Here is a 21,593-nt window from a genome sequence, read left to right as displayed (position 1 = left end):
CCTGCTGCAGATCTGCTGTGTTCCAGATTTTATTTCTTTTCATATTTCTATTCTGTTTTTCCCTCCTCCAGGTGCCCCAGATCTAAAGTTGACTTATAAACTCTAAACAATGCTGAATTAAGTCTCAGTATCCTGGGGGCTCTGAATGTGATTGCTTCTGAGGAAGCAGAGTATGATAGAACTACTTCTTCCCACTTAAATAAATCTGCTGAAGACAAAATAGCATTTTAAGGACTGCTCATCTCTCAGCGCAAGCTTAAGAATCTTGCATTCCATTCCAACACACGGTCATTTTCTTTTTTTTTCAATAAAGCTTCAGATTTGATCCATCTTTGCAGCCGTTCTGAAGACTTAGCGTAAGGCCTTATCCCACCTTAGCAGTAGTTTCTCGTATTAGTTAGGAAAACTAATGTACATTGTTTTCCAGCCATGTGCAGAGACACTTTAGACAGAAGTGTAGGCTGCTCTACAGCAAAAAATTTCAGTGTGCAAATACAGGTGAAAAGCAGGAGTTTAATCTCATGCAATGGTTAAGTATCTTCAATTTATGCAGGCCCTAGTGACTATGCACACACTGTATCACTGACTATTCAATAATAAATTACCATCTAGAAATCGGATAGAATAAATATGAGCAGTCTTGCAGACACTAGGAAAATGTTGGAAAAGTTGCTTTCTGATAAAACTTTTGTGTTCTACCACTTGTGACATTTAAAGTATCTCGATCTTCAATAAGATCTCAAACCACAGCGCAAAAGGACCTGTTCCCTCCCCAGAGCGTTGTTCCTGTGCTAAATGTAACTGTAGCAACACAATCACACTAATTACTTATATTTGCCAGGTCTTGGTTTAAAAAATTATTAGTTATCAAAATTATCAGGTAAGACCACCTTTTGACTATGTTGCACTTCAGTCAAAAATTTGCTAATTTATTGCCAAATGAAATGTTTACTGAAAATGTATACTCTAAGTTTGTATTAGATGCCTCACATGTAAAAAAAACCATTTGACAGAAAAAAACAGTGCATGGAAAATAATAATGGAAACCAATTCTGACCATGGAATCATATGCAGAACTTCTTTTCTCAGCAAAGCTTTAAAGGAGCTGATCACAATACGTTACAACAGCAAATGCTAATTATTCTGTCAAAGAGCAATACCAGAACAGGAATACTCTCTTTGCTAACCATGGCCACAATGGTCATCCAAACGACAGGCACCACCAGGACTAGCCAAATGACAGCACTAGTCAGGGTAGGATTGGATGAGGCAGAAAAGCATCTGGGTAAAATCTAGGGCCAGCTCTTGCTCACCATGACATTTACACTTAATCTGAGTCATTCATATCGTAATCCGTCTCTTCATCCTCACTCTGAGTGCATGCAGCATGCAGGCAAGTATGGAGAACAGGAAGGGAAAAGAAGAGATTGCAAGTGAGTCAGAGCTTCAACAAAGTACAGTCACTTAACACCTGAAGCATCTGGAATGACATTTATTTACTTTTATCTGGGACAACCCCCCCTCTATGTAACAAAGCATGACAGCAGACCATTCCAAAGAGGAACATTACAGATTTCATGGAAATTTCCTTTTTCAAATGTTCCTTAAGTCAAAAGGTAGAAACCAGTAGTGCCATGCAGCATAACAATAGGGACCAACAACTATAGAGAAAATGTAAGTAAAACTGTATAACTGGTACCTTAAACCCATACATTCTGCCACAAATGGGAAAGGATACCACTTGAGAATCTAACCTTGGATTCAGACATACTAAACAAGCTTTGGTCATTTGTCCCAATAGTGACAGGTCAATGTGGCAAGAGAAGAATGCTTTTGGGAATAGAGGTTATCTTTCAGTAGTGCTGTGGGCTACTTAGAGAAAGCCACATGAACCTTTTAAATCAGTGTCCCAAAAGCCATTAATTTCCTTTGCATAGGCATGTTAGGAAGGTTACACAGAAGTCAACTACTACATCAGAATGCAAACTGATTTGAAAAAAAAGAAAAGAACAACAGGAAGAAAAAGTCTCTCAGAAGGAATTAAGGTGAAGACTGCTTAGACGGCTACCAGAAAATGCTTTTTCTATTCTGAATATTCAGTTATTATAAATTACAATTGAAGTGCTTGTCCATAAAAATTACATACTGTCAGTCTTTTGCTTTTTTTCTAACACACACTGCTGTACAAGCAATAGGAGAACTTTCTCATGGCTTCTATAATTCAGTCCCTGTATATGAACACATTATTCTGTATACATCACTGGGTACCAGAATTTCAATCATATGAACTTCATAATGATCAGCTCTGATACTAATGAACAGACTGCAGACTGGAGGATCAACACAAACTAGAGGGAACTTTTGAGACAACAGCTCCCAAGTCTAGTCAAAATTCCTGAACGCTGCTGTTACAAACCTCTCAACCAAAAAAAAAAATTTTTTTTTCCAGGAACAATGTGTACCTATTACAGAAATTATCTATTAGAAACACAATGTATAAAAATTATTCTCAAGTTCTGCCATTAATTGCTAAGCAACAGCTCAACTCTTCCAGGACAAAAAGAAGGGAATTATCGTATCTTTCAACCAAAGTTAACAGCTAACCTCTCTTCCATCATTCTGGTCAATTATTACTCTGCTCTGTTCTCTGAAAACAATGACCTCAAGAAGCATTTCCAATGGAAGGTCTAAGATTAGCTTCTCTCAGCATTACTGAATTTACAGAGCTGTACTGCACTCTGAACTAGCTTTTCTATTTAGGATTTTAAATTTCATTTGATCTGTATTTTCTTTACGTTAAGGATGCAGTATAGCTCTGGCAACTTCTTGAAGTTCCTTGAAGATGTACTACCATTTTGTATGAAGATGGTTGTTAGTTCTAGAATTTCACATTTTATTTTGGGTATGTATCTTGGCCCTAAATTATTGTTACACAGCTCTCTAACTTGTCAACTTTTAAAGTACTCCTGAAGCATCCTGGCAAAACCAGATCTTCACTAGGGTCATGAAAAGTGAGCCATTACTTATCCAGGTTCACTGTTTGACCTTGATCACATTATACCTTTAACAACTCTTCAAACTTTACAACTCAACAGTGAAAAAAGAGCATAATTTCAAAAAGAATCCAACATATAACTTGCAGCATTTTAATAGTGCAATTTACAAAATGCCTCCATATGTGTGCCTGCATAACCAGTTACAAGGCATGGAAAGTACTCAAGTTTTATCTATTTGAGGCCACAGTGCAAGATGCACAGCATTCTTAGCAGTATTTCAAAATTCATTTCTCTGAAGGTGATTCTTGAAAAAGCAACCTTTTGATGTTTATCAATCGTTTCCCATTACATATACTAAATGAAAAGCATTTAAGCCAGCTACAGAAACATCTTTTGCCCTGCAGTCATATCCTCACAAAAAGCAAGAATACAATAAAAAACGTTCAATATTCACAGAAGAATACCCTTGCATGAATAATGGATCTGTCTTATTACTATTCAGTTTTACATTATCCCTTGTACAAACTCTGACACACAACTGAGTAAAAGGGCTAAGATACAGTGTCTGTTACAATCTTTTTGTGAAGCTGGTAACAGAAAGTAGAGAGAACTGGGTAGAAATCTTAAAATACTAAGCTGACAAATACTTCCATTTATAACATATGGCACATGACTGTTTTTCAGAGACAACAGATTACAATCTCCATTCTTGACAGCAAGATTTCTTCAGGTGAACTCAAAGCAAGAAAAAACAGTTTTCAACTGAACCAGCTGCAGAATAAGGAAGCACTCAAATGTGTAAGAAACAAAACCTGGATTCTCAATGGTAAACCATAAATATCTGCCAATACTTAAAAGAAAAAAAAACAGGACAGGTATCAGGAACACTAGAGAATGGTGCATAAATAAAAATGCATCTGGCACAACAGTACCATTTACAGTCTCTCATACAAGGGGAGGGAACCATTATTAGCCATGAATGAGAGGAAAACAGCAATTAAATAATAGTCCAGAACAGAGGCAAGCCTAGCATGGCTTAGGGAAGGCCCACACAATTTGACACCATTCTTTCATTCAATATTTAGTAACATACCTTTGCTTTTTCACTGGGTTCACTGGTTGTGCCATAGGGAGTATTATGCAATTCCTTTGAGACAACACACAGAAATTCAGCCCTGATCCTCATTGCCATAGTTATAGGAAGAACCAATACTGACCAGCTGAAAGATGAAAAAGGAAAATATCAATTGCATTTCCACATAAATTCCATGAATTCTCATCACTAGAACAAACACTCCTCACTCCAGACTGTGGTTGTGCCTGAAGCATAATTCTCCACCTTCCAATGCACATAGATTTTTGATGGTGACAAATACACTGAAATTCTAGTAAGATAAACATAGCTTTTCTTTTTAAACATTTACAGAATTAACAACTTACAGTTATGATTATGCTGTGAAAGAAAAGGCTACAAAGGCAGGCAGAGAAGTAGCCTGGTCCCTATTTCTTTTATTTACCATAAACATCCCCATCCTCCAAAGTTAATTTTTAAAAAGCTTGTATGCAGTAACTTTAAGTTGGCATGATTTAACATTTAAATGGCTGCATGCAGGAAGCAGTTTTGCCTGGAGGGATACCCACCTCTACTTACAGAATAACCATACTTGTATTGAAACTTATTGAGTGGACAAAGACAAAACTTGCATTTGATTGGAAAACAGCAAGAGGCAGAATGGCAGGACACCAAGATTAACATCTGAAATTACTATGTACTGCTACAATGAAGCTAATTAAGGAAGCACTACAAGCTGAAGCCATGTATAATGAAATGCGACATATTTACAAGCTTCTACAAGTCTAAATATTGAGTGATAAATGACAATTTACTGAGAAAGAAGGATATATGCAACATCAGTACTACCTCAAATGTATCATGTTTACCAAATGGGAGAAATTTCATGTAACTTGTCTTGCTTTACACAAAGTACACTTACCTAATGCTAGAAGCTCTACACATCCTCCCTTTCCAGAATGAATTCAGATGTAGCTGGTTCATTTATTTTACAAGTTTATTTCAAAAGTATAACAAGGTAATGTATGGTGCTATTACTGCTAACACAGATCAAAGTCCTAAAAATCAACCTGTAGCACAGATACACTGCAATTCAAAGCCATTACCTAAACTGTATTTAATCTACCTGTCAAATCACCAGGCATGTGGTCAGGGTGTTCTCTATTCCTCAGGGGGGAACAAACCTCATGGAAATGGCTTAACTTTTAGGACAACAGTACTTGAAACATTGTCGTTATCTGTCTAAAAACAAATGGTGTACTGCCACTAGTCTACCAAAGCATCAAAGAGAGTAAAAAGCCTTGTTAAAGCATGGAACATGCAACCAAGATGAAATCTTGGTCTCGAATCTGAACTTGAGGGATAAGATTATTTCCCCAGCAAAAGTGGAAAGTAGAACAAGGCTAAAAGCAGCTTCCATATAGTAGTGTCAGGAGAAAATTACACCTTGCTGTACTTTTAAGGAGAGAGAGGGGAGAGATGCTCAGATGTTCCAGCACTGTTCCAAGATGGCCAAGCAAGCACCTCCACAGACAGCAAAGCCAATGTCTACAGAGAGCAAGAGGCAGAGAGCAAGGAAAGGACCTGATGCCAGGCCTGGGCAGTCTCACACCCTGTCATCCCTGATGGTATTGCAGCACACAGGGCTCAGCCTCCAAGGACCAGTACTGGCCACCAAAACTCAGCACTTAAGCTACCACATGGTCTGGGTGTCACCACCTTTCCCTCCCTCCTCCTTTTCTAACATCACTCAAGTTCTCCAAAATACATACACAGTAATGGACATGGGCTGATCATAAATGAAGGTGAAAAAGACAGTTTTTCCATGAAAACCATGTAATGAAGTTACAGAATCTCCCTCTTCCCAGACTTACTTCACATATAGATATGGTTTGTAATCTCCCTTCCCCGTTAGCAAAAAATATCAGACACAAATTTCCAGGGAAAAAAACCAGCTAATTGGTCTCAAAATCTGTTGAAGTGGTATAGTTTATCCCATGTATTACATAGCAATTACAAACCATATAATATGAATACAGCGATTGCTTCAATTATGGAGGTGAAAGGTAGGACTATTTTAAACAGTATTTTTAGCCCCACTAAAAGGCTAGAAAAGCACTCAAAAAGTTGGATCCATGTATAAATGAAGCCATGCATAATTCACCTTCTCTGAAGAGAAATCTTAAGTATAAAGTTCAAGCACATGACTTGATTTAGTATACTGTCAACCCTTCTTCTTGCAAAATTACAAGAACTTGGTATCAGGTAAGCTATCATAACAACTACCAGAAGGAAAAATATTTCTTTACTCAAAAGCCACAATTGAAACCTCTGTAATTTCTGAAATCTTTCAGCAATCTCTGAATATATGACACAAGATCCAGACACCAGCCAAATCATCAATTTTGGTTCAACAAGTCTGACAGATCCTCAGTTGATAGTTACCTATAACCCCCACTAATACTCCATATAATCCAAATAAGTTGACCCTTTACGTGTCTTTTTTTTTTATGAGATGTGGGAGACTGACTACTTATTAGCTAGTTGGATAGGGCCATTGATCTAACAGACTGAAAAACAGCAGGATGACTTCTTGCCATTATTAATCAGCTGGCGCATTTCAAAATAAAGTCACTTCTGCGACATTGAACAGAAGTTCTTTAAAACTCCAACACATGATACTCTTGTAACCAGTTCCATATGTCCACAACTAAGAATGGATTATTTGCATAGTGTCAATAGCATGCTGGAAACTTCGTGGTAGCTTTTTGAGATGCATCAGCAGCAATAAAGGTTATGACAGAAAAAGAAAAAATGGAAAATTATTGCAGATTAGAACTATACTGTTGTGTCAGAAAGCGTATCAGAAATAAAGCAGTATTTCAGCACTTGTACTCCAAAACTCACCCCACTGTACCCAGTGTTGGTGGGAACATTCTGAGAAGGACGCTGACAAACTGGAAAGAACTGCTAAACAACCCCCTACCCAGGGCCCATACATCCTAATTACACTCCTTCCTACAGCAGTGTGATCCTGCTTGAGTGTTCCTGTGAGCTCGGTGTCCTAACTGAGCAGAGGGAAATTCCAGTGTTATTTATCATAGAAAATTCATCAGATCACTATCTATTCACTGTTTGTGTGGACTAAGGGTACTGACACTACTAGGCTGTCTGCTTTAAATAAAAAAGGCAGGAATGGAAAGCATCATCACCATTGATGTTGTTATTATTATGTCAACAGAAATATAGATACTTGCATCATACTGCTTGGTGTGCCAATACAGGTCAGGATTTTCCTGAAAAGTCAAAGAAATAATAATAGGGAAGTTCCTGTCTCATTAAGCCTGAACTTTTAAGTAGGATAAAAGATGACAATCAGAAAGGGCAAAGTTGAAAAAAAAACCAAAACACATCAGTTTGGCGTAAGTAGCAACACTGATGACTGACACCAGGACAGCAAGTATATTTCTTTCTGGTCTTTTATTGCAATTGTCAGACTTCAAATCTAGGAGGAAAGGACATTCCTTCCTCTTCGAGGTTTTGGGTTTTTTTAAATATGCCTGCATTAATTTCTTCATTGCCTTCTCCCATTACCCATTTTATCATGTTGAATTTTACTTTGAGCTATCTAGGATGCAAACATACGAATAATATCACACTGCCTGTACTCCACACATCCTTAACAACAGGACACCTTTCCTGCTTAGTTCCATAAACTAATGAATTTCACATCCCAAATGCTACCTATAGAGCTGCTTGGAGCACTCACCATATATAAAGCAAGGAAAATAAGAGGTATTAAAGAATATTTTATGGATGAAAAATACTACAAAACATCAGGTTCCCAAGTCAATTCACGTAAGACACTTCAAAATGGAGCACAGCTATAAAGAACTGGAAACTGCCTCCAATGTTACTGGCTAGCAAAAAATCATTCCCAAACTCTTGAACACTTTGAAGTAACACAGGAGTTAAAAAAGAAGTGACTGAAGGGCAAGGGGAGCAGGAAGGATTATTAAACAATACATGAAGCTATGATTCTTTGAGTTTAAAAAAAAATTTCCCTAGGGGAGAGGAAAAAATGATACAACAAAAAAATAAAGCCAAAAAACCCAAGGATGTTTTTTCCACTTGAGACAAGATTTTAAAACTGCTGGTTTTGTTCTCCCCTCACTCCTCCCTATTTTATTTCTGAAAAATTCTGTTTCTCATTATTTCAGTTTAAATGCATTTCATCCACCAAGAAAATCAGTTAAGTTGTGAGTTACCAGAAATAGAGGGTTCAAACTCAGAACCTAACATGCTATTAGGCTGATGAAATGCACTCAAACTGGAACAATGATTAACACAGAAATCTCCCTTTCTGAACTCAGTGAACTCAAAGATTTATTTACAGAGCTCTTAATGTTTAAATGTACCACTTTTACTTAACAAAACCAGACAAAAGGCTGTTAACTTTGGAGGAAGATTTAAGGAAAAGAAGTTACCTATTGAGAAGGTAAGAACTTCTTAAGAAAAACCTTTATCTAAATAACTAGGGGGAGGGTGTTTGTTTTGTTTTGTTTTTTAATGATATGAACAGTCATAACATATGATGAAATACTGTGAATATAAATAAAAGCCAGTCACAAATACACACAAATTACTATGTGCTGTACATCCAGGAAAAAAGTGAAATGATTCGAAAGCAGCAGAAATGCAAGGAGGCCAAGCATATCAGTCTGAGGGCAAAAAGAATGGTGTGACACACCTCACTGCAGCATTTCTGGAAGCATCTCTCTTCCCCTTTCACTTCCCGTGACACTATCAGCAGATACTCTGACTGCTGGGCCCGGCCACAGCTGTACTGGGAACCTATACTGACAAGCTGAAATAACCAATCAAAGCAAAACACAAAAAGAAACCTTTGTAAAGCTGAAGCACAATACCATTTTCCAAATTGTTGAAATAACAGATGAGCTCAAATGTTCAGCGTAACATTTACTTGCCACTAGGACAGGTTGCTATCAAGCTACAACTTTCATTTCAACACACTTAAAAATTTATGAAGCCCTTTGCAACTTCAAGGGAGGGTTTAAGAGTTACTGATACTAAGTGAGAAAACTCCCCGTATCACTGGGGTGTAGCAACTACCCTGAAAACATAAACCAGGTTTGGTGCATCATGCAAGTGTATCATTATTTTCCTGACTTGCCAAGTGCAGGAAGAAACATGGATATAAGACTGGAAGGTGTTGTGTAAAGTAGTATCTCAAGCCTGGTATGAGAGAGATTCATTCTTGTTCCAGACATTGAATAAACAAAAGTAGCTAAGAAACACATGAGATCAACTGGAGGTAAAAAAGCTGAGAGCTCTAAATTGGTTTTAGAAGGGGTAATGTACAGAAGAACCAAGAAAATAACTGGAGTGGAAAAAATTTTCTGTCTTGCTCCCATAAAAATCAGTATCAAGAACCGGTCACATCTGCCAAATGTCTAATAATTCAGAAGTTCAGAACAACCTAAGCTATATTTTTTAACTTCTTATTATAAAAAATATTTTATCATAATAAGACATGGCAATTCATAAACCAATTAAATTAAAGCATAGCTTGCCAGCACACTTGAAAAAGATTAGAGCTTTAAATTAAGTGTGAAGAACTAGACAACAACTGCCTATTTCTGAATAAACTGGAAATTACTACAGATGAGAAGGCTCATGAACAGTAAACTTATTTTTATCCTGCTTTTGATATGTGAATAATTTTGAAGGCAGCAATTAAATACTGTTCTCACACAGTGAACATATTTATGACAGTGATATGGTGACAGACTAAGGTTATATTAATCATTAAAATTTACATGACTTACACACCACTGCTGTCTAAAGCTTTTGTATGTCGATGTTCTGTAGAACCCAATGTTTCTCAGTGTTGCAGTATTGCCAAATAATGCTTTTTCAGATTGCCTGAAAAGGTTAACAATTGAAGCTAAAAATCACTAGAGAGTAACACAGGTATCACAAAAGTGGGGCAGCCACTGGCACTAGTTTTGGGGCTGGGACTGGTACACAACTGCAGTATTCTGGCAGTACTTCCACTTGTATTCTTTAGAAAAGTGAATCAATATATCCATGTAAGCATACCACAAAGTTTAACACCTTCCACTGCCCATTTAATCACCACATCCATTTGTATTTTTCAAGAAAATCTTTGAATGTTAAGGGGAAAAAATTATTTTATCAAAAAACACTTAAAGATGCATGGGGCACAGAGCACAAGGACTCTCAACTCGTAGGAGTATCACTCCACTAAAGAAGCTGATGATTTTTATCCACCAAAGGGGTTGTATGAGGTGTGGCAGACCACTACCCCAAAGATTGCTTCTGAAGGAAGCATGCTGCTGAGCAACACAGGTTTAGAAAAGATAATTTACAGAAATGCTACAGTGTTCTCAAACCTTAACAATAAAACTGTTTTTAGGTTTTACAGAATATTCTATTCATGTTTCAAGTCAATTGCTGTCTGCTGAAGTCAGGTCTGCAATAGAACGGAATGGCCCAGACAAAGGTACTGAGAAGCTGGGTATTGTGAGACCATGCAGATGCTGTGTTCATCTACTTCAGATTGTGTGTCCAAAACAGAGCAACATGGGGGAGGGAGAAGTAGGGAGAAAGCTGGATAAAACAAGGACATAACACTCAAGAAAATCACTGGAATTATCCAGTTCCAAAAGAGATTCTAAATGTTAAAAGATATTATGATAGTTCTTCCAGCAATTGCACTGTCAAAGCAGTATTACTCCTAAAAATAAAATTCCCATAGAATATAAGGCTTTAGGACAGGTAAAAGGCACAATATTATTGAATCAGTTAAGAAGTAAAGAATCTATATTTGTAATGAAAGCTAGTTTCTCATGACAAAGCAGAATATTAAAAAAATGCACTGGTCAAAAAACATTCATGTGCATTAAGTGAGATAATTTTCAGGGACTTAAAAAACATTCAGCTTCTGGAATGCCAAACAAACCTGGTAACACCTGAGCTACAGAAATGAAGCATAAGAAGTTCTTCTGTGCTGGTTTAGTTTAGTTGATCATGGCTGTCTCCTTATCACATCATTAGGTAAAACAAAAAGTTCTCTTTTACCTTTGTGTGCCATGCTTTTTAAAAACGTTGCTTTGGTGTGTTCTTAGAGTGAGACTGCAGAGGATAAGAGGTTTGTGCCTGTTCCAGTCTCTCCTAAACCAAACACTGAAAAAGATGCTGGCAGCTGAGCACACAGGTCTCACCCCAGAGATAACAGATACATTGCTCCAATGCAGTTTAAAAATTTTCGTAGGTTAGGACAGTGAAGGATGAAGAGGCCATGTAGTTAGTTTCCTATTTACAGAGATCAGCAAAAATAACAGAAAGATCCTACTGTAATGTTACAATGAATATTGTAACAATGTATTCATGAATGTACACACAAGGCTATTTTTGGCAGTCCAAAGAACAAAAGCATTCCACACAACCCACACCCAGATTCACATCCATGCTGGTTAAGTTCACTTTTCCTGTATCAGTCCTTTGTCTAAAGAAACATTGTTAGGGCCTGACAATATTTATGTCCCAAACCCGTATCTTTCACCCAGAGCTCTACCATTTGTATAAACTTGTATTACTTGGATTTCTGTCTATTCACCCTTCAAACATGCATGTGTAGACACTGAAGAGTTACATTTCAAACACCAGGCAGATGTTTTTATAGAAAGTTATCACAAATTTACCTCCTGGAAAGCTGCAGTCTGTTCATTCTCTGATAAATAGGAATACAAACATAAATTTTAATTCAACTGTTTCTCTTTATCCTATTTCTCAAAATGACTAAACTTAAAAAGATGCTCTGAATTAACTTGATACTCTTCTTTCACCAATCTAAATTTTGAGAAATTTTGTAGTTATATCCCGTATGTTTTTTACCTGTTCAAATTTCCAGCCATCAGACATTGGTGGAAACCATCTGAGTCAGTTCCTCCTTCCTGGCACTGCAGCACTCTGTACACATGTTTGACTGGCACCTTCAAGAAGAAATACAAGATTCTCAATAAAGCATGGAATTCACTATGCTTATAATGTGTAAAGTCACCCTTACTCTTTAGAAGTATGCAACACCCTCCTGAATACCTTGTTTGCTTTTCTTTTCTTAAAATAAATCTCCTTTGTTCACAATCACCTGCAGAAGATTCCATTATTCATGAGTATTTCAGGGACTAAAAGTGTTACTTAACAGTTACAACAAAATAATCTTAAGACTTCCCTACTGTTCCATGTGGTAGCAACTATACCATTCAAAATCAAGGCTGAAGTTTTTCAAGAGGCATGCCTAACTTTAAGGGATGTCTGACCATATTTCAAAAAGTCTGTCTTTCCCTGTCAAAGTTCCCCATCCAGAGCAATGAATAATGGGACCATTTCAGCTGAAATCCGTTAGAAAATTGTTTCAGAGCAACTCTGCTATCCTATGACCTGGGTTCAAGAGAAATTTGGCCCATTAACTTGTAATTTCTCCAAGAAGATTGTTAATCAGGGAAGACCAGAGTAGCAGAGCTTAAGAACAAACTTGTATACTTTATTTACTTAACAGTTTCTCTATCATCATCACTTCATGAAGAAATATGCATGAGCTGCTGTGAGAAGAGGCAGGGTCTTCTCTACAGAACACAGCAAATAAAGAAACTAACTTTACTATAAAAGTGTATGACAAGAGCACTTGCATGTCTGCTGTATAACACACTGTGGAAACAGCAGCTACACCATAGTCAGGCCTTCCTATCATATGCAGCATATTCAAATGTGAATGAAAAAAATATGCTCTAAAAAAGCTGTTTTCTAAAATAACCATTTCCAGAAATTATATGACAAATTCTACTATGATCAGACATTTTTCAACAATTTTTTAGAATGTTTTCAGCTTTTGAAAAAAACAGAACCCTGTGTCTGTGTCCTCTGTAAGCAGAGGTGGTAAAGAATATTAATCTGTGCATACTACTGGTTCCAGCTCAGACAGCGATGAGAGGCATCGATTCAGTACCCTACTGAGGAGAAAAGTGGTTAAGGAAAAAATAATGGAACCCACCCACTACTTGCCATAGAACAAAGCACACACCTCACCTGTGAGATTTTGCTGTCTCTTTCTCTTATTTGTCCATTTACCAGTTTTATTAGTGATGTGATATTGTAGAATTCAGCCTCTTCCAGTACACCTAGTGTAAGAACATTTTTGGAAAGAGAGTGTAACCAAAGATTACAGGCCAAAACTACCAACAGTTTCCACAATTATCTTCTCTGCAGCTATAAAAACTATTTTGCTCTCAGAAAGAAGTCTCATTAATTAATCTAATGATTCTGGCTTCCTTCAGGCACATGTAGTTCAAAGTTTAGCTGATTCTGAAAAACTTAAAAAAAAAACCAAACACCAAAACAAAATAAACCCTAAGGAAAAACTCTAGGTCCTAAGAAAACAAAAAAAACCCCAAAACCTTCAACACAAGCACGAAAGCAAACAAACAAACAAAACAACAAACAAACAAAAAAAACAGAAAAACCATGTGGAGCACAAATGACACTCCACAGCAGGCTGATGGACCACCATAACTCAGGCCTCACCCCAGGCTGCAGTAAGAATGAGAAATTCAAACAGTCCTATTGTAAAGCTCCTCGAGCTGCTAAGTGTGCAGAAAAAATTGTTTCCTGTTATTTGGGATTTTACACTATGAAATAAAAGCTTAAAGATACACACTACACACTTTTCCCACTCATATGCTCACGCCTTACCTGTTCTCCACACATATTAAGTGTTTAACAATACACATGGAAATGAATTTTCACATTATTTCATTCTAATATTGATAGACTGTATTTCTCTTTGACCAATTTCTTCAATACCTTATTAAAACAGTTTATATGGTTTAAAACAGTCACCCTCCATTACAGAAAAACTGAACAGGAACAGGGAGAGAGGGCACATTCAAAAGTATATTCCGTGTATCTGAACTCCCATATGCACTCTGCTTTGCTTTAGAGCTTCTAAAAGCTTGTTCCACAGCCAAGTATTCTTTGCTTGAGAGAACTAACCAATGTGTTTCAACATAGAAATTCAGGAAAGATACAAGATCATATTATAAAAGGCATTTCCCTAATGTTTTACTATTTATGTTCTATCTGTGTCTGGGACAGGGGTTTAAGTCAGGAATTATACTCAAATAACAGTATATACTATAATGGCACAATGCCTGTCAGCTTCTCTGAAACAGATGGAAATGCTACATTGATTAAGATTTACCATAGATTTGTAAGTCACTTCAGGTGATTTAAAAGCAGTGAACATAACAGCAAGTGACAAGAAAGCAAGAGATTAGTAACATCTTACCTTCCTCAGCTAGGTCCTTGTTAATCACCAGTTTCCCATGTCTGAGATAGTTCAGCACTGGCCCAAAGTAGGTCGGGTCTCTGTCTATTAAATAGGCACCTGTTTCATCCTAGAGTAGGAAAAAACAACCAAACAAACAAAATCACAACAAAAACCCCTAAACAAACAAATTCAAAAAACCCTACAGTTTGAACATCCAAGCAAGCATTGCAAGTAAATACTCAGCTTGGTACTCGAATAGCAAGCAGATTTCAATACAGCCACACCCCTTAAGCCAAAGTTAAGACACTGGAAGGAATTCAACAATGTGGTTGCACTGGACTGATTACTCAATCATGTCCTACATTTCTATAACCTGAACAATCCCCCCAAACTCTTGTCAAATAGACTCATCAAGGTGTGAAAGATCTAAGCAGTGATTGAGAACACTGGAAAATTAAGGATGAACAGTAACACTTAGAAACAGGAAACTGTTTGTTTGGAAATCTGAGGGATCAGATCAAAGGCAACATTCCAACGAGGTTCATCTACCAGGCTTTTTTTTAAAGGTAAACAAATCTACCTTCTCTCTAGTCTCACAACTTTGTTCTAAAAGCTTTTAGTTTTATCTTAGCTCAGATTTACAAACTCCAGGGATACTGAAGCATCTGTGTCCTCTTAAAAAAAAACGTATACTGAGGATGAAGTTCCTACCTATCTCATGCAGCCAATGAACAGAGGACAGCATTTGTGTAACAAAAAACACAGCTAAAGAAATACATCTGTATAGCTAATAATCTTGACACAGAAATCAAGAAGCAAAATTGGCATTCCTACACAGAGACTATATGTGAGCACCTGTGATCAAGGCAGTACTGACATACTTCAATGCTAAGTAGAAGTCTAAGGAAGACTGACAAAACAAATACCTCACAGATCCACTGCTCCTTTCTACTACCAAGTGGATCACTGAAAGTATTAATCTTTTAGTAGCTGAAGTTATAGTGCAATAGCTATCCTACAGATATCCTACAGATATATACTGGAGAGATGTGGCAGTGCCTCAAGAACAAACTCTCTCCAAAACCTACACGTGATAGTGATACGGACCCAGTCCTTTGCATTTGAACATTAATGCAAACTACATGTGTAAACTGTACTAAGCTGTGATACCTGAAAATGGTCTACTAAACAGTATCTAATGTTTAAAAAATGTTTTATTGGAAAAAAATACCCAAAACGTGGATGTATTTTCAGGTATGTGGATTTTTGGATAACTGTGCTTTCCTAACCAGGGTTCATAGAATGTAAAAATAAAACAGGCTGGACTACAAACACCAAACATTTATCTGTAATTACAAGATAACTTTACTCTGTGCAGCCTTTTAGGCAACAATGTGTCTTCACAAAATAATAAAAAAGAAGGGAGCCTGAAAGTCTTACAATTTATGGTGTAATAGTAAATTTTTTTCTTTTACACATTAGAAAATATCAACAGTTAAAGTTTAAGGACTCTGGCTAGATGCTAACACTGAGCAATCCAAATTCTGTTAATAGGATTCACTTTATTATGAAAATTTCATGTAAAATAATGAATCGACAGAACAACTCAGAGTAACTGGCCACTTGTTTTCTCATATTACAGACATAGAAAACATGCATTATAAGTTAACATTCTTCCAAAAAGAAAGATATGTGTCTCAGGCCTGGACCTTACAATTCAGGTATGATACAGTTAGCACCAGGGAGTCAAGACCCAAAATACAAACCATCCAATGAAGAATGCTGTTAATGATACAAAAGAAATGAACAGGTGAAGAAGCACAGAATTGTCATCCTGGGCATCTTCTATGTAGAATGCACTCCCATTCCTACCTTAGAGTGAGGTGTGTGATCATCCTCCAGCACACACTGAGCACTTTGTGCTGAAATTGCTGAGGAAAGCCGATTACACCAGGACTTTAAGGATGTAAGCATATTTATGTAAGCATAAATCCAACAAAAGCTGACATAGTAATGTAGTCATCTGCTCTACCTAGAACTCTCAAACTATGTGTCATAAGTCCTTCCACGCATTCAGAAATTGTCAGGACTGGCTTCATCCACATGGACAAGAAAATACTGGAATTAATTGAGTGAAATTTAACATTTAGAAAATAGTGGTGAAACCTAACGATTCTGTGCAAGCCATTCAAGTAACTAATTACTGCTGCTGTTAAAAAGTAAGTACTTTCTAGCCTCACACTTCTAGTTTCACACTTCACCAGATGGACCTCATAATATCCTTCCTAAACCAAAAGGTCTTTCCAATTGGCTTTCTAGTCTCCATGTATGCACTTCTGGACTGAGAAGTCACTCCTTAAACTCCCTGCCCAATAAAACTGTTTTGCTCTTTACAAACTTCTGACAAATCATATTTCATCTTGTGACTACCCTTCAATGTCCTTCATTTTGAAGTTACCTTGAGTAGTGGATACCAGGATCAGGTACAATATTCCAGCGGGACTCAAAAGTAGGCCCAAAGACAGATATTCTGTGAATCCCATTTAGCATTCTCCCCAAGAATTGCATTAATACACTGGTTTAAATGTCAGAAAACTATTTCCAGTTAAATATCTTAAATGAGGTCAAAAACTTAGTCCAAAGACTTTTCCTCAAATACTTTTCCAGGATGGACCCACTCAGAATCTACAGTGACAAGCTCTTAGCTGTATGCCTCTAACATGAGTATCTATAAAATTATTACATAATTTACATATATTGAGTAAGCAAAAGTTCTGCTAAAGGCAGTAATATGCACAGATATACAACAATATTTGTCAGTAAATCTGTATTTACGAATAATTGTCTTTCCTACCCCACTATGCTTTTTAAACCTTGAGCTGGATGCATGTTTTTCTTAAACTATGTGACCTAAAAAATTTTGAGCACCATCAGACTGACAGTACTAATCAAAACTACGTTTAGAACACAGCTCAACTTACTAGTCAGAAATCTCATGCACAAGTAAAGTTCATCTCAGTTATATCTCAGAAAATGACTGCAATTAAGACACTTTTTAGTGCTGACAGTTAAGGATGGGCTGCCAAGAGGATTATGATTTTTCTAAAACATTCACTGCTTGCTTGTTTGCTTCCTTCCTGCCTTAATAAATCCTACCCAGTACAATTATGCTAAACTCAAGCACAAATACTGCTGCCAAAAAACTTCTTGAGAAAGGTTGACAGTCTTCTCAGATGAAAGTTTAAAATATGACAGAACAGTTTACAGAAGAAAAACTGTTATATAGATAAAATAGGGAGGTGCTGAGTTAGGTAACACCAGGCAGAAAAACTTAAAATACAAGCATTATATAAGTTTAATAAGGCTGAAGAAGTGAGCAAGACTCTGCTCACTTTTCTCTGGAAAACAAATCCTACCAGGAACTGTAGGTATGACCACTACCAGTCATTCATATACTGAAATCATCCTCAAATAGTTTTATATAAGAAATAAAAAAAATCTTAAATACAAAGATATGTATCACGTTGTGAAATACACCAAATTCAGAGAATCAACATCACTATCTCATTCCATTCAATGCTAGTTTTGCCACAGGTGTGTACCAAGGTTAATCTTTCTTCTCTTGCAACTGGAAACAGAAGTGACACCAACAGACAGGCAGCACAGCCTTGTGCAAAATTAGCATCAGAAGATAATTTGATGGTAAACATGCTAGCTTCCTTGAAGACTTTCAATTCCTTTTAATAACAAGCATTACATAAATCTTATAATTTAGTTAAATAACAAAGAAACATGGTGTAGAAATTACAGTAGAGGAAAACTGCTACGTATATAACTGATATTTGTAAAGTACAACCCATGAACTACTTCAGTTTCCTATTCTCAGTTCCAGTTAACCTCTTTCAGAACTTCTTAATGTATCAACAGGTTTAAATTTTTATATGCCTCACTTACTGAGTTTAGGCAGAAACAGCTTCAGCATTAATATTTCATTTACTTATAGGTCTATTCCATCTTAGCGAAGCATTTCTCATGGCTTCATTTTCTAAAGATTCTGGTTTGGCAACCTTGCAAAGAAGACAGAATGTGAATGAAACTTTTTTCTCAAAGAAATATATCCACTGGTGTACCAGCTAATTTAATTATTGGCTCTTCTGCTTGGTCTTGCTTCTAGATGTGGAACCTGCCCCCTCCCCTTTTGTCAGTTGGAACATTACAGCTCTCCAGAAACTGACTTAACTCATTAAAGTTATAAAAAAAGATACATCTCCTCCTCCATTTTTGCTGAGTTACTTACCAGATGGAGCACAATCAGAAGAATATGAGATGTGCCTATGAGCTATAAAAAGTGTTTTGTATTATGAGCACAATTCAGTATTAATCTTATGAAAATGCACCTAAAATTTCCCAAAGTGAGTCACTGAACGTGCATTCCAGACAAATTCTCCATACAGGGAACATTATACACTTTGTTAAGGCTGTATTTTTCATATTTCTTTCAAAATAGGGCTGTGGCTATCAGTTTGGATAAATTTCATCTGCTGGCTCATTACACAGGATTCTTCCCCACCCCACCTCCCCCCACATCCTCCTCTGGAGGTAGAGGCATGGCTGGGATGGGTGCAGCAGGCATCAGTCTACACAGGAGCTCAAGTACACATTCTCTTACTTCAAAACTTCAAACTAGGTGTTTAAAACTCACGTGAGTTTTAGGAAGAAAAAAAAAAAATGGACTCAAATCCAGGGAATTATAGGTCAAAGACCAGCTCCAATACTTCAGTCTTTAAGAGGGCAGTATCTCTAAGCTGCCCCTTGTAAGAATGACTGCTCATGGACCAGAGTTCATGATAACACAAATATCACAAAATATTCCCTTGAAATATCCATGCTCATCAATCAAAGGTATCTGATATTTCAAAAGTAAATCATACAATCTTCTGGTGTGCTACTGTACCAAGACAGCTCACAAACTTGTGGCAAACTTGTGAAGGATTTATTCTTTTGAAGGACAACTATGCTGTTACCATTCAGAGAAAAGTAAGAATCTGCTCAGATTATGTTTTGCTGTTTACAGGAGATGAAGAATCTAAAGATTCTGAATGAAGTCCTTGGAAGAAAGGTGCTTATGTAGTCTTAGGCACTGTGATGGGTAATCCAAGAGGCAGGCCACTTCTGCAAAATCCAAGATGAGAGGTGACTGCAGAAACAATGCCCCAAATACCTACAGATTGTCAAAACAATGGGGAATGAAACTGACAGAGGTATTGAAAAGAAGACCATAGTGCATATTTACCCAGGAAAGGCTTTACTTTTTGCATGTCAGATTGGAGGCATCCAGGTTCATAACCTTACATAATATATCTATCAGTAACAGGATTTTCTCTAAATCCTGATTTTCCACAACAACTTGGGGTTTTCTCTACACCTCTTGCTTGCTTCATATCCCACCAAATAGCTAAGTATCTTTAGCATAAATTTAAGATTTTCTGCTACAACCCAAAAACACACTGGAAAAGAAGATGTCTAGATTACCAGCCTGATGATATTTCTGCAACACAGCAAGACCTCACGGATTATACTTGTGGAAGATGACTGATGTTATCAGTTGGTGAAAGAAGGCAGCCAAATGCCTTAATTAGAACTAAAGCATTTCTTCTAAAAACACACCTTCTCACTCCAATGGCAATGAGATAGCTAACAAGCACCTTTTTACAGTGGAACAACTGGAATAGGTGCCTTAATTATTACATGTGCCTTATCTTTTATTTAAGACACCTTAGAAGAAAACTTTCCTATCCCTTCCCAAGTAAAAACAGGTTCTGACCTATCAGGAAGCCACCTACATTTTAAAGTTTATTTTTACAGGTCAGTTTAAGCTAGTCCTCTCAAAAAAACCTCAAACCAAACCAGACAACAAAAAATAACCCCTACTGTTATTTAGGGGTTCTGTTCCAATTTAAGGTATTTTTTTTCTCTAACTCAGGAAGCCTATTCAGGTTCTGTTCCCTACCTTCTGAAGCATTTCAACATCCTTTTTGGAAGTCGTACATGAGAAAAATGAAGAAAACTATCAATTTACTGAAACATATATATATATATTGAAAACAACTTATTTTTTCAACCTGTTGTTCATATATTCAAGAGTTATAACCTGTTCCCCTCTCATGCCCAGGTGTGCTGTAGTGGAAGTACAATTTTGTCCACTATGCTCAAAAATCTCTTTCAAAGCCAGCACTGTACACGAATGTTTAGTATCTATTACTACACAACATGCCACAAATATGACCTTAACCAGTAACTTTTCTTACCCTGCTAAGAGACTCGGAGTGAATACCTGAATACAGAGTATCATACACCGTTTGCAGAGCAAGTAATATTTTACTCAAATAGTTACTGAAACACAGGCTGCTACGGCCAAGTGAGGGGCTGCTATCTGAAGTAGCTTGATGTGGTTCTTGGACAAAAGAATGACGACAACGCAGAAGCAGCCCGGCACCAGCACGTATTACTGTATTCTGACACTGCCTCACAACACCACACCAACCCTTCGAACGCACCAGCTCCCGCCTTGCCCTCGCACCCAGCGATGCTCTCCAGGAGCCCTTCCCGGCCCGCAGCCCCCGCCGCCACAGCCGCCTCCGCACGCGGGAAGCGCTGCAGCCCCCGGGCCCGGCGGGCTGGGCTGGCGCGGTCGGGACCCGGCGGAACCGAGCGTGAACGGGCCGGGCCGGGGCAATCGGTGAGGCGGGACCCGCGCTCACCTTGTCCGAGTCCAGGTCGGGGTCGGCCTGGCAGAGGCGGAAGAGGAAGGACTTGGGGTCTCTGCAGAGCGTCTGCCGGGTGGTCAGGAAGCAGGTGCCCCCCACGTTGAGCCGGACCCACTTGCCAGGCACGGCGCCGGGCGGCGGCGCGGAGCTGCACCGGCGGCAGGGCCCGCCCGGGCCTCCCAGGCCGAGGCCGCCGACGGGGTGAACCGGGAAAGCGCAGTGATTCTCCGCCGCCATCCTCGCCGCCGCCGGAAGGGCCCGCCCAGCGCCCCGGCCCCGCCGTTCCCACGCCGGAAGCAGCCGCGTGGAACCGCCCCCGCTCCTCCCCTCCCCCCTCAGCCCGGGCTGCAGCGGCCTCAGCCCAGGAGGGGCGGGAGGGCAGGGAT

The 21,593-nt window shown here is 38.1% G+C and overlaps 1 protein-coding gene across 1 annotated transcript in view; it reads right to left on the bottom strand.

Moving 5' to 3' along the window:
* The window catches only part of KCTD5 (potassium channel tetramerization domain containing 5), a 29,833-nt gene extending 8,309 nt beyond the window's left edge, over positions 1-21,524 (bottom strand). The window contains 8 exon segments of the mRNA XM_030459729.1: positions 4,090-4,170; positions 4,172-4,216; positions 12,010-12,036; positions 12,038-12,064; positions 12,066-12,107; positions 13,201-13,292; positions 14,459-14,567; positions 21,202-21,524. Coding sequence (XP_030315589.1) covers positions 4,090-4,170; positions 4,172-4,216; positions 12,010-12,036; positions 12,038-12,064; positions 12,066-12,107; positions 13,201-13,292; positions 14,459-14,567; positions 21,202-21,444 — 666 coding nt within the window. The 5' untranslated portion in view covers positions 21,445-21,524.
* Positions 21,525-21,593: the final 69 nt, after the last annotated feature.

Source organism: Calypte anna, chromosome 14 (genome assembly GCF_003957555.1).
Source record: "Calypte anna isolate BGI_N300 chromosome 14, bCalAnn1_v1.p, whole genome shotgun sequence".
Classification (NCBI taxonomy): Eukaryota; Metazoa; Chordata; class Aves; order Apodiformes; family Trochilidae; genus Calypte; species Calypte anna.
The sequence above is the reverse complement of the archived record's forward strand: the minus strand, read 5'-3'. Positions and strand labels throughout refer to the sequence as shown.